Source organism: Nicotiana sylvestris, chromosome 12, assembly GCF_000393655.2.
Source record: "Nicotiana sylvestris chromosome 12, ASM39365v2, whole genome shotgun sequence".
Lineage (NCBI taxonomy): Eukaryota > Viridiplantae > Streptophyta > Magnoliopsida > Solanales > Solanaceae > Nicotiana > Nicotiana sylvestris.
In genome coordinates this window covers 133,104,437-133,116,946 of record NC_091068.1, presented here as the reverse complement: position 1 = coordinate 133,116,946, position 12,510 = coordinate 133,104,437, and the positions used below count along the sequence as shown (strand labels likewise).

General features: G+C 38.6%; 1 protein-coding gene across 1 annotated transcript; it reads right to left on the bottom strand.

The window, feature by feature from the left end:
- Positions 1–1,444: 1,444 nt before the first annotated feature.
- On the bottom strand, positions 1,445–3,667 carry LOC138883764 (uncharacterized). The gene is made up of 4 exons (XM_070164475.1): positions 2,870–3,667; positions 2,264–2,682; positions 1,728–1,964; positions 1,445–1,655 (listed from the first exon to the last, which is right to left on the bottom strand). Exons 1-4 carry the CDS (start codon positions 3,665–3,667, stop codon positions 1,445–1,447), a joined length of 1,665 nt encoding a protein of 554 aa, XP_070020576.1.
- Between the last annotated feature and the right edge of the window lie 8,843 nt (positions 3,668–12,510).

Below are 12,510 nucleotides of genomic sequence, written 5' to 3'. Positions count from 1 at the left end.
CTTTTGGCTGCCTTCTAATGAGATTCCTTAGGATTTGATTGAAATCTTGTACATAGCCCCACACTGAAGACAATATCAGGTCTAATTACAGTAATATAGAGAAGAGACCCAATAATGCCTCTATACATGATTTGATTCACAAGAGACCCAGCTTCATCCATATCTAGTCGAGTGGCCGTAGCAATGGGAGTGTCTATCACCTTTGATGCTTCCATGTCAAACCTCTTCAAAAGCTCCCTGATGTATTTTTGCTGACAAATGAATGTACCTTTTGGGGAATATTTTACTTGAAGGCCCAGGAAGATGTTCAGTTCCCCCATCATACTCCTTTCAAACTCACTTCCCATGAGTTTTGCAAATTCTTCACACAGAGAATCAGTTGTTGCCCCAAAAATGATGCCATCAACATAGACTTGAACAATGAGCAGGTTTCTTCCCAATTTCTTTAGGAACATAGTTTTGTCAATTTTCCCTCTTTTAAATCCATTTCCAAGAGAAACTTTGATAGCCTTTCATACCAAGCACGAGGAGCCTACTTCAGCCCATACAATGCTTTGTCCAGTTTAAACACATATTCAGGGTGTTCATGACATTCAAACCCTGGAGGTTGCTTCACATAGACTTCTTCCTTAAAAAGTCCATTCAGAAATGCACTTTTGATAACCATTTGGAACAAGGTGAATTCCATATGAGATGCAAAAGCAATTAGAATTCTAATAGCTTCCATGAGAATGACCGGAGCAAATGTTTCATCATAATCAATCCCTTCCTCCTGATTGTAGCCTTGAACCACTAGCCTGACCTTGTTTCTTGTGGTATTCCCATGTTCATCAAGCTTGTTCCTAAATGCCCACCTGGTTCCTATAATGGTTTGATCTGAGGGTCTGGGTACCAGGTGCCAGACATTGTTTCTTTCAAACTGATGTAACTCATCTTGCATGGCTGTAATCCAATTTGCATCTTTCAAGGCTTCCTTGATATTCTTGGGTTCTATTTGGGAGAGAAAGGTTGAGAAGACAAGTGAATTTTTTGCTTTTGACCTAGTTTGTACTCCGGAATCTAGAGGAGTAATTATGTTATCAAGAGGATGAGAGCTTTCATGTCTCCAGTTAGACGTGTAAGGTTCATTTTGAGAGGGTGTGGGTACATTTGACTGCTTTTCCTGAGTTCTTCTCTAAGGTGCTAGTGGAGTACCCTGAACTGCATCAACCACTCTTTCTTCAGCGATTGTAATTGAAGTACCTGGTTCCATTGAAGATGAGACAGTATTGTCTTCACTCAGCTCTTTTACTTGGCTCATCATATATGCCTTTCCATTTGCCATGTCAATGACTTCACCAGGGACTAGTAAGGGTTCTCAATCTTGATCTTCTTCAGCATTCTTCTCACAGCATGGATAAGACTCATAAAGAATAACATGAACACTTTCCTCAACACATTGAGTCTACTTATTGTATATCTTGTATGCATTGCTTTGAGAAGAGTAGCCCAAATATATTCCTTCATCACTCTTGGCATCGAATTTACCAAACTGATCCTTTCTATTATTGAGAACATAGCATTTGCACCTAAATGATCTTAGGTGAGTCAGCTTGGGTTTCCTTCCATTTAGCAGCTCATATGGGGTTTTGTTCAGGAGGGATCTGATCATGCACCTGTTCACCAAGTAGCAGGCAGTGTTGACAACTTCAGCCTAGAAGTTCTTTGTAATTCCACTATCGATTAACATGGTTCTTGCCATTTCTTCTAGAGTTCTGTTCTTCCTTTCCACTACTCCATTTTGCTGAGGAGTTCTTGGAGCTGAGAAGTTGTGAGTGATGACATTTTCATTGCAAAACTCATCAAATTTGGCATTGTCAAATTCTGTTCCATGATATGACCTAATGTATGCGACTCTAGACTCCATCTTCACTTGAATTTTCTTCACAAAGGCCACAAACACCTCAAAGGTTTCATCTTTAGTTCTAAAAAATAGAGTCCATGTGAATCTGGAGTAGTCATCCACTATCACAAAAATGTATCTTTTTCCTCCTCTACTTTGCACTCTCATAGGACCACATAGGTCCATATGCAAGAGCTCTAGTGGCTTTTAGGTGCTCACATCTCTTTTATACTTAAAAGAGGACTTCATATGTTTTCCTCTAGCACATGCATCACAGATGTTTTCCACCTTGAACTTTGACATGGGAAGACTATTGACCAAGTCCTTCTGAATTAGTTTGTTCAGAAGAGAATGCTTGCGTGCCCTAGTCTTCTATGCCACAGTTCAACATCATCATCAACAGATTTCAGACAACTCAGATCACCACTTTGTAAGGACTCGAAATCAGCAACATAGATGTTCTTGTATCTTTTGGCCACAAGTACCACTTTACCAGTTACCAGATCAGTAACTGTACATATCTTAGATAAGAATTCCACCTTGTTTCCTTTATCACAGATCTGAGAGACACTCAAGAGACTGTACTTAAGGCTATTGACATAGTACTCAATTTCAATAGAATGAGTGAGTGACTTTCCGACTTTTATAACTCCAAGAATGTACCCCTTTTTCCCATTTCCAAAGGATACACTCCCTTCTTGCAGGGCTTTTAGTGAAAAAAAGTCCATAGTGTTCCCAGTCATGTGCTTTGAACACCCACTATCCCTGAACCATTGTTGATCGCTTCCTTTCACTATTCCCTGCACAAGAAGATCAAGAGTTAGTTTTAGGAACACAAGCAAGTTTGGGTCCCTTGTAGTAGGCAAGAGGATGACTAAGATCTCTTTTAGTCCATGCAGGTAATGTGCGCTTTTTGTGAGTGGAACTTGGTCCCTCTTTTGTAGTCACTTTTTCAGCAAACACTTTATTTTTCTGAACAGATTGAACCATGGCCTGGCAATTTTCTTTAAAGTGCCCATTGTTCCCACAGTGGGTACAAAGCCAGTTATCAGAAACAGTGATGCATTTACTGTGAGGGTTGTAAGGAGTTTTCTCCCTTTGGAACCCTATTCTCTGCCTGTTTTCACCATTTTCAGTGTACATGGCAGTGATAGCTTCTGAAGACCAGGTCCACTTGAGGAACTTTTCAAGATCATTTTTTACTTTTTCCAGATTAGTTTGGAGGTGCTTGTTTTTCTCAATTTCAACACACCTCCTAGTTCTCACAGTTTTCAACTCATTTTCAAGTCTAATGTGTTCCTCACTGGCTATCTCTTTTCCTTTTCCAAAATTTTCAGGTTTTGAAATAGTCTCTGGTCTCTCTATTGTTTCCCTTAGGTCTGCAATTACTACCAAGAGATTATTTCTTTCCTCTTTGAAGTTTTCAATAGTTTCCTTATGGTCAATGACTACAGCCACTAAGTCATCTCTAGTTTGTTCAGCATTTCCTAGTTCTAAGGTCAGGGAATCCCTATCCTCCATAAGACTATGATAGGCATCAATCAACACACTAGCTAAAGACATGGGTTTCTTAGGAGAGTAGGATATCAGATTTCTCTGAACATCCCTAAAATTTACCTCCTTGTTGTCATCGTCTTCATCATCATTTGATTGGGCCATCAAAGCAAAGGTTGAGTCATATTCATTTTTCTTGCCTTCAACTGCCATCATTGATCTATCACCAGCAGTAGTTTCATATTCAGACTCACCAGAGGTATCTCCCCATGCCATAAGAGTCTGTTTCATCACATTGTCAGCAGATCTCTTTCTTTTGAAGTCCTTGAAAGGAACCGAGTTCCTCTTAGTTGTTTTTAGGGTTGTTCTTTGAGAATTTTTGCTTCAAGAGAGGACAGTCTTTGATAAAATGTCCAAGCCTTCCACACTTGTGACAAAGATCATAGTTTTTTGGTTTGCTAGAGCTACCCCTTTTTAGCATTTCTCCGTTTCTTTTGACCATCTTCTAATATCTTTTGGTTAAGTAAGCCATGTCACTGTCTTCCTCACTTGAATCATTGTTATCAGCTTTGAGTACCCGGTTTTTTTCTTTCTTTCGTTCTCTTCTTTCACTATCTATCTTCCTCTTCATCTCTTAGGTCTTTAGACTTCCAACTAGCTCTTCTATGGTCAGCTCCTGCAAGTCATTTGATTCAGTAATAGCATTCACCTTGCTTTCCCAAGGGCTAGGCAGAATGCTGAGGATTTTCCTCACTAGCTTGTTTCTAGGAATGGTTTCACCAAGTGAGTGTAACTAATTTATGATGGAAGTGAATCTTGTATGCATATCTTGGATAGATTCATCGTCCTTCATCCTAAAGAGTTCATACTCGGTAGTGAGCATATCGATCTTAGACTGTTTTACTTGGGTGGTTCTCTCATGAGCTGTTTGCAAAGTTTCCCATATCTCCTTAGCAGTGTCGCAAGCAGAGATTCACAAAAATTCTTCTCTACAACTTTCCTGTTAGCGTCAGTGTATTCTTTACTGGTTTTTGACATTGAAAATGGAAGTTTTTCGAGTAACTTTGTTGGAACATAAAGACCATCACATATGATATCCCATAATTCAGAATCCTCAGCCATGATAAAATCATGCATTCTTGTTTTCCACCACCCATAGTATCATCCATTGAACCTTGGTGGTCGGTATGTAGATTGACTTTCTTCAAAATTTGGTGGAGCAGCCATTTCTTTCTACGTGTTAGCCTGATAGGAGAAACCCGCTCTGATACTAATTGTTAGTTTGTATAAGTCTACCAAACAGTAGAGTACCTGGTCCTCTATGAGGTTATGCTGAGAATACTAGTAAAACTGTAAGTAAGTGAGACACAGGATTTTTGCATGGAAAAATCCCAACTCAAGGGGACAAAAACCACGACCTACACCTGTAGGCTTTCAACTTCACTAACTTGTAAACACCTATTACAAGCCACTTTGTAATAACTCTATTACGAAGGATTCAACTCAACTAACTTGTGGCACTCTCACTACAAGCTACTTTGTGACTCTCTAGTTACAAAGACATTGACTAACTTGTGATACTCTCACCACACGCCACTTTGTCACTCTCTAGTGATAAAGACTTAACTTATGACTAAACCTAGTCATAACATAAACTCAGAGAGTTTATGAATTTTACAAGAGGATTCCTAATCAACGCTCCTGACTAAGCAGTTTAGGAGATACAATAAGAACAATCACAGAGTTACAACTCAACTAAGGACAACAACATACTAACTTTAGGAACTGGTCCGTAGTAGCGTTTAACTTTGTTCTTCAAGCTCGTGAGGATTGATTTCTCTGTTTTGCAAAAGGCTTGAATGAGAAACAGAAATGTTCAAGCGATGTTTTGATATAAACTCATTGTTGATACACCTTGATGACATAACTTGAAATGATGTAAGCACTTTAGTTGGTCAAGGAATAAGTGGGCACTAGAAACAGTGCAGTGCAAGCAGAAACAGTGCAGGCGGTCACGTCGCTTCTAGCTGTGTCCAATTGACTTCATACTGCTATGAGGGAACCACAAGGGTACAGGTCTTTGTTTGGTTTCCTATCTCCTAAAGCTATAGTAGTTCACATTTAGCTAGAATCCGTTAATCTTGCAGTGTAGTACAAACATTTCAGGTTCCCTATCTGGGTCTTAACCGTAAGTTTGTTAGATCATTAAAGCATAAGGCAAAGACATTTAAAACCTATCAGTATATTAAAAATAAGTAGAATTTTCAGTAATTTGAGGCAATTTTTAAATTATGCGGGCAATTGGTTAATTACCGGGTAGCGGGACATTACCTAGTTAATTATTAAATTATAAAATGATACGTGGAAGTAAGGAGGCTCAAAGCATATGACTAATTAGTTATATAGGATTAGTGGCATCTACATGTATAACTCTTAAATGACTAAAGATATGTATCGAGTTTGATCTCTTTTAGTTACATCTCCTTTAAGAGATGGATAAAACTTTAGAGAACAACAAAATCAAGTCTTGCCTCCTCATTTCATTCTTAATAACAATAGCAGAACGCTAAGCATCCGAAAATAAAAGGTTCCAACGAAATCTTGCAACAACGCAATTCTAAAACAAATTTGTTAGAATCTTAGCAACGTAAAATTTTGTGGTTCTAAAGTAGTATGGTGCAATCTTCTCCAAGAATATTATACAGAGTTTTTCCTACCCCCAGGTATGTTAAGCCCATCGCTTCTTTCTTTTGGCATGGTTCAAATTATAATGAAGAAATGAGCAAATGCACAGTTTCCATAAATTACTCTATTCATAGAGATATTAGGGGTGTCTATATTCTTGATTCCCCATGAGAATTATTATTATCTTCTGTTCGTGGGTCTTGGAATAATACACAGTTGAAAAAGTTTATCTAGAAGGAATATTGAGATTTTTACGTATTTTTCATGCATTTCACCCATTTATACATGTGCATTGACTCATGACCAGATGGCGTTATATACGCGTATATATGTAAATATATGTATATGGGATATGGGAAAAGGTTACAGCGTTATATACACGCCACCACCTGATCAGCTGGTATATGTTGATGATGTTGCCCACAGTGGCCGAGACAATATTATGGAATGCCCTCAATGGCTTGATGATATAATGTACACCCATACCTATGCATGTCACGTCATTTATATGCACATGCATGACATTATGAATGTTTTACAATTAAAAAGTATTTAAGATTTAAAGATGTTTTTCTATATTCCATATTTCATCTATGTCTTTTACGTACTAATTTTCATGCCTTACATACTCAGTACATTTTTCGTACTGACGCCCTATTTCACGGGGTCTGTGTTTCATGCCCGCGGGTGCAGGTAGGCAAGCTGACGGTCCCTCTTCTTAGGATCCCTAATCAGCGAGAGTTGGCGTGCTCCACTTGATCCGGATCTGCATTTGATTTTGGTACGATATATATATATATGGGTATGACGTGGCTCAGTCCCGTCTTTGTACAGTTATATTTCTATTAGAGGTCTGTAGACAGTATGTCTAGTTGGGTTGTATGTAGCCTTGTCGGCTTTCAATTTTGGATGTATAGTTGTTTATAGCAGTCTTGCCGGCTCACCCACTGTATTCTGCATGTATACGTACATATGCCTTGTTGGCGGGTTTCCTTCATGTATGTTATTTTCGTAATTCAGCAAATATTATTCAGGTTCATATCTTAGACGCATGCTTAGGGGTGTTTGACATGTAGGACTCAGGCACCCGTCGCGGCCCATCGGTTTGGGTTGTGACAGGACTGCTACACCATCAAGGGCCCGTCGAGTTCCTGGGTAGCCTGGAAATTAACATCATTTATTTTTGAAAGCAATTTTATGGGAATTTAAGACATTTTCAGTATTTTGTTTTTAAACATATTTTGTTTTGAAATAATGGCTCGAATCATCGAGCTGCAATTGTTTGATGCTTTTAAATTTTTTTATCAATGGATTGCTGTTTTAGTATTTATTATTATCCTTTACATTATCTCTCTACAGTATTATTATTACTTATCCCGATGAACCTACGACTGTGACATGTAATGAAACAACGCAACATAAAGATAATGATTCAGATGATCTGGAAGAGGATATAATACCCGAGGAAATTGTTAGAGAAGTGGAAAATTTTGAAAACAAGCTTAATCCAATTTGGATGAGACTGAAACAGTTAATTTGGGGGACTCCGAAACAGTCAAGGAAACTCGTGTAAGCATTCATCAATCGTCGTCAGAGAAGGAAGAATACATCTGGTTCTTGAAGGAGTATGATGATATTTTTGTATGGTCCTACGATGATATGACCGGAGCACGTCCATAGTGGCTCATAAACTACCTACAAACCTTATGTGTCCACCTGTAAAGCAGAAGCTCAGAAATTTCAAGCTAGATATGAGTCTGAAAATAAAAGAGGAAGTCACCAAGCAGATCAAAGCCAAGGTTCTCAGAGTGGTTGAATATCCGAACTAGTTGGCTAACATTGTGCCAGTTCCAAAGAAAGATGGGAAAGTCAGAGTATGTGTCGATTATCGGGGCTTAAATAGAGCAAGTCCCAAAGATGATTTCCAATTGCCCAATATACACATACTGATCGACAACTATGCAAGCATAAACTCCAATCCTTTATGGATTGCTTCGTGGGATATCATCAGATCTGGATGGATGAAAAGGATGCCGAAAAGACAGCCTTTATAACACCATGGGGAGTGTATTGTTAAAAAATGATGCAGTTTGGCCTAAAGATTGCTGGAGCCACTTATATGAGGGCCATGACTACCATTTTTCACGACATGATACATAAAGAGATAGATGTGTACGCGGACGACGTCATCATCAAATCTAAAAAGGTACAAATCACATAACAGATTTGAGGAAATTCTTTGATCGACTTCGAAGGTACAATCTGAAATTGAATCCCACAAAATGTACCTTTGGAGTCCTTGTTGGAAAATTGTTAGGGTTCATCGTCAGCCGTCGAGGAATTGAGCTAGACCCATCAAAGGTTAAGGCAATCCAAGATTTACCACCTCCGAAGAACAAGAAAGATGTGATGAATTTATTAGGGCGTCTCAACTATATCAGCCGTTTTATAGTACAATCAACTGTGATTTGTGAACCAGTTTTCAGAATGTTGAAGAAAGATACTACAACAAGATGGAGTGAAGAATTCCAGAAAGCCTTTGACAAAATCAAGGAATATTTGTCCAAACCACCGATCCTAGTCCTACCGGAACCTGGGAGACCTCTGCTACTCTACTTATTTGTACTAGATGGGGCATTTGGCTGTGTCTTGGGACTACACGACGAGACATGAAGAAAGGAGCAAGCCATATACTATATGAGTAAGAAGTTCACACCCTACGAAGCACGATATTCTTTGCTGGAATGCACATGTTGCGCTTTAACATGGATAGCTCAAAATTTGAGGCATTACTTCTGTGCCTACACCACATATCTCATATCAAGGATGGATACGCTAAAATACATCTTCCAGAAACCCATGCCTAGGGGGAAGTTAGCAAAATGGCAGATACTACTGAATGAGTTCGACATCATCTATATAGCTCAGAAGGCGGTCATAGGGCAAGCATTGGCAGATCTTCTTGCAGAAAATCCTGTAGGTGGAGAATACAAACAACTGAAAATGTATTTTCCCGATGAAGAGGTTTCATTCGTAGGAGAAGATATCACCGAAACCTATAATAGTTGGAGAATGTTCTTTGATGGAGCTACAAACTTCAAAGGAGTGGGTATTGGAGCAGTTTTAGTGTCAGAAACAGGTCAACACTATCCAGTATCCGCAAAGCTCAAGTTTTCATGTACCAACAATATGACAGAATATGAGGCTTGCATCATGGGACTCTAGTTGTCCATTGACATGAACATTCAGGAATTGTTGGTAATTGGAGATTAAGACCTTTTGGTATATTAGGCTCTAGGAAAATGGGCTACAACGAATACAAAGATATTGCCATATCTGTAATATGTACAAGAATTGATGAAGAGATTCACAAAAATAGAGTTCAAACATGTTTCGAGAATCCAGAACGAGTTCGCAGATGCATTGGCCACTCTATCTTCCATGATACAACAACCAGACAAGATTTTCATCGACCCTATCCCAGTAGGGTTTTATAATCAGCCGGCTTATTGTGCTCATATTGAAGAAGAAACTGATGGAAATCCATGGTTCCACGACATCAAAGAATATTTAGCAAAAGGAGAATACTCGGAGCACGCAAATCATACTTAGAAATGCATGCTCCGAAGGTTATCCAACCATTTCTTCCAAAACGGAGGAATTCTATACAGAAGGACTCCAAATCTGGGGTTATTACGATGTGTCGATGCCAAGGAAGCATCCAAATTGCTCTAAGAGATACATGTCGGAACTTGCGGACCACACATGAATGGCTTCGTCTTAGCTAATAAGAATTAATATCAAGATATTTTTGGATGACTATGGAAATAGACTGCATCAGGTATGTCCAAAAGTGTCACAAATGCCAAGTACATACTGATATGATATGAGTGCCACCCAATGAACTCAACACAACAAGTGCACCATGGCCTTTCTCTTCTTAGGGAATGGATGCCATTGGTCCAATCGAACTCGCCGCTTCAAATGGGCACATGTTCATTCTAGTGGCCATAGACTATTTCACAAATGGGTTGAAGCCACATCCTACAAGGCTGTAACTAAGAAGGTCATCGTAGATTTTGTTATGGATCATATTGTTTGTTGATTCAAGGTACTAGAATCAATCATCACCGACAACACCGCCAACCTTAACAATGATTTGATGAGATCCATGTGTGACACCTTCAAGATCAAGCATAAGAATTCCATAGCATACATGCCGCAAATGAAATGGAGCTGTGGAAGCCGTCAATAAGAACATCAAGAAGATATTAAGGAAGATGGTAGATAATAACAAACGATGGCACGGGAAGTTACCATTTTCCCTACTTGGATATCGTACCATGGTTCTCACATCAATAGGGGCAACTCCTTATTTGTTGTCTATGGTACTGAAGCCGTCATTCTTGCCGAAGTAGAAATGCCTTCTTTGAGAATCATACAAGAGGCCGAACTCAGTGATGCAGAATAGATAGAAAGTCGTTATGAACAACTGGCTCTCATTGATGGAAAAAAAATGAATGTGGTATGTCACAGTCAATTTTACCAGAACAGAATGTCCAAAGCTTTCAACAAAAGGGTCAGGCCTAGACAATTCACACCAGGGTGGTTGGTGCTAAAGCGGATCTTCCCGCATCAAGATGAAGCCAAAAGGAAATTTTCACCCAATTGGCAAGGGCCCTATATGTTTCACAGAGTACTAAGAATTGCCTTTATCTACATGTGACTAAGCACTGTTTCCTATTTGCATGAGGCTAAGACTTGCCTCCCTTTCTTGCATAAGGCTAAGCACCGCCTTTTCCTCAAGACCAAAGGCTATCTTCATTATGCCATCTAAGACCTAGCAATATCCTATAATCACCCAGGGCTAAATACTGCCCTCATCTTATCCAAGACTAAGCTTTGTCTTGTCGTATCTTTGCATATGACCAAACATCATGTCTTTGCATTTTAGGGGCTGAAATATTGCCATTTTATCCAAAGTCATCATACTTTGAAGGCATCATCCTCATAACCGGAAGACACCATTCCATGGCCCGAGGATCTCTCAAAAGTGGATATCATTATTCGAAGGCGTCATGGTTCAAAGTCACCATTATCATAGCCCGAGGACATCATTTCATGGCCTGCGAATCCCTTATCACATGATTCATGGCCCAACCCGTCATGGTCTAAGGACATCATCCTCACCGTCCAAAGACAATCTTCATGGTCCGAAGGGAATATGCATCATGTTTAACTTCTCGCAATAATCCATATATGCTTGTATGCATCGTGTCTTAAATTTCGCAGGTAATCCAGGAAGTAACCGTTTTCCTAATGGGACAATCTTCGCTCCGGTTTTCGTTCATAGTGTTCACATCCTGTAATTATTTCAAGCATAACTATCAGTTACTCACTTCTTCTTGATAACCATTCAGATACTCGTACTGAGATACATCCTTAATGTTTTAGGTAACGTATAAACTATCGGATACCGTCCTGCCCAAAAGAACCCTTTCCGAAGCATATGATCATTCCTATAACAACTCTATCGGTTTTATTCACTGTTGGATCCAAAACTATAAACGACCTGATTCCCGTAACACCAGGGATATGTAGACAACTCAGGGATTAAGGTTCGACCTCCATTTTTTAAATCACCTCATTCGGTCAAAATCGGTCATCATTTTCTTTACCCGACAACTCTTTCATCATTCTCGAGTAAAGAGGGACAACTGTTGATACCCAATTTTGCCCTCATATATTTTTTAAAATAATATGCATACTTTCAAAATATTATTTTTGCATTATTATTAATTTACAAGATTTACACAAGCATTTCTTATAATTTTTCATAATTTTAGAGTTTTAAATTAATTTTTCCTTGCATTAATTTACATAAAAATTCAGTAATTACTCTTTTAAATTATTTGTGATGACTTAATCACCTAAAATTATTATTTGCATCCCTAATACATTTTAAAAATATTTTTATCCCATTTTTTATATAATTATAATTGTATTTTAGGCTGTTCGCATAAATTTGCAATAATAGCCTATATTTTGCATTCTTATTGCAATTGACATTTCAGTTAGGGTCAAATAATATTTTATATTTTTTATATTCTCATATTATTGATTAAAGTATTAATTTTCATAAGTAGCATTTTTATATATTTATATACCTATTTTATTAAATTATTTTTCTTTTAATTTCTCTTTTAAAAGCTGGCCCAATTTTTGATCAATTTAACCAAACAAGCCCAATGCACTAACCCAATAACCCATCCCAAACCGGTTGCGACCCGGCTAGCCAACCCGACCCAACCACTCTTTAAAATCCTGGTCGTTGATCTCTAAGATCAACGATCCACATTAAACTTACTCTCCTAAATTACCCAACCCCCAAGTGCTAATCCCATTCCCTCTCACCCGCCTCCATATGACTCTCCCCTTCCCTCTGATGA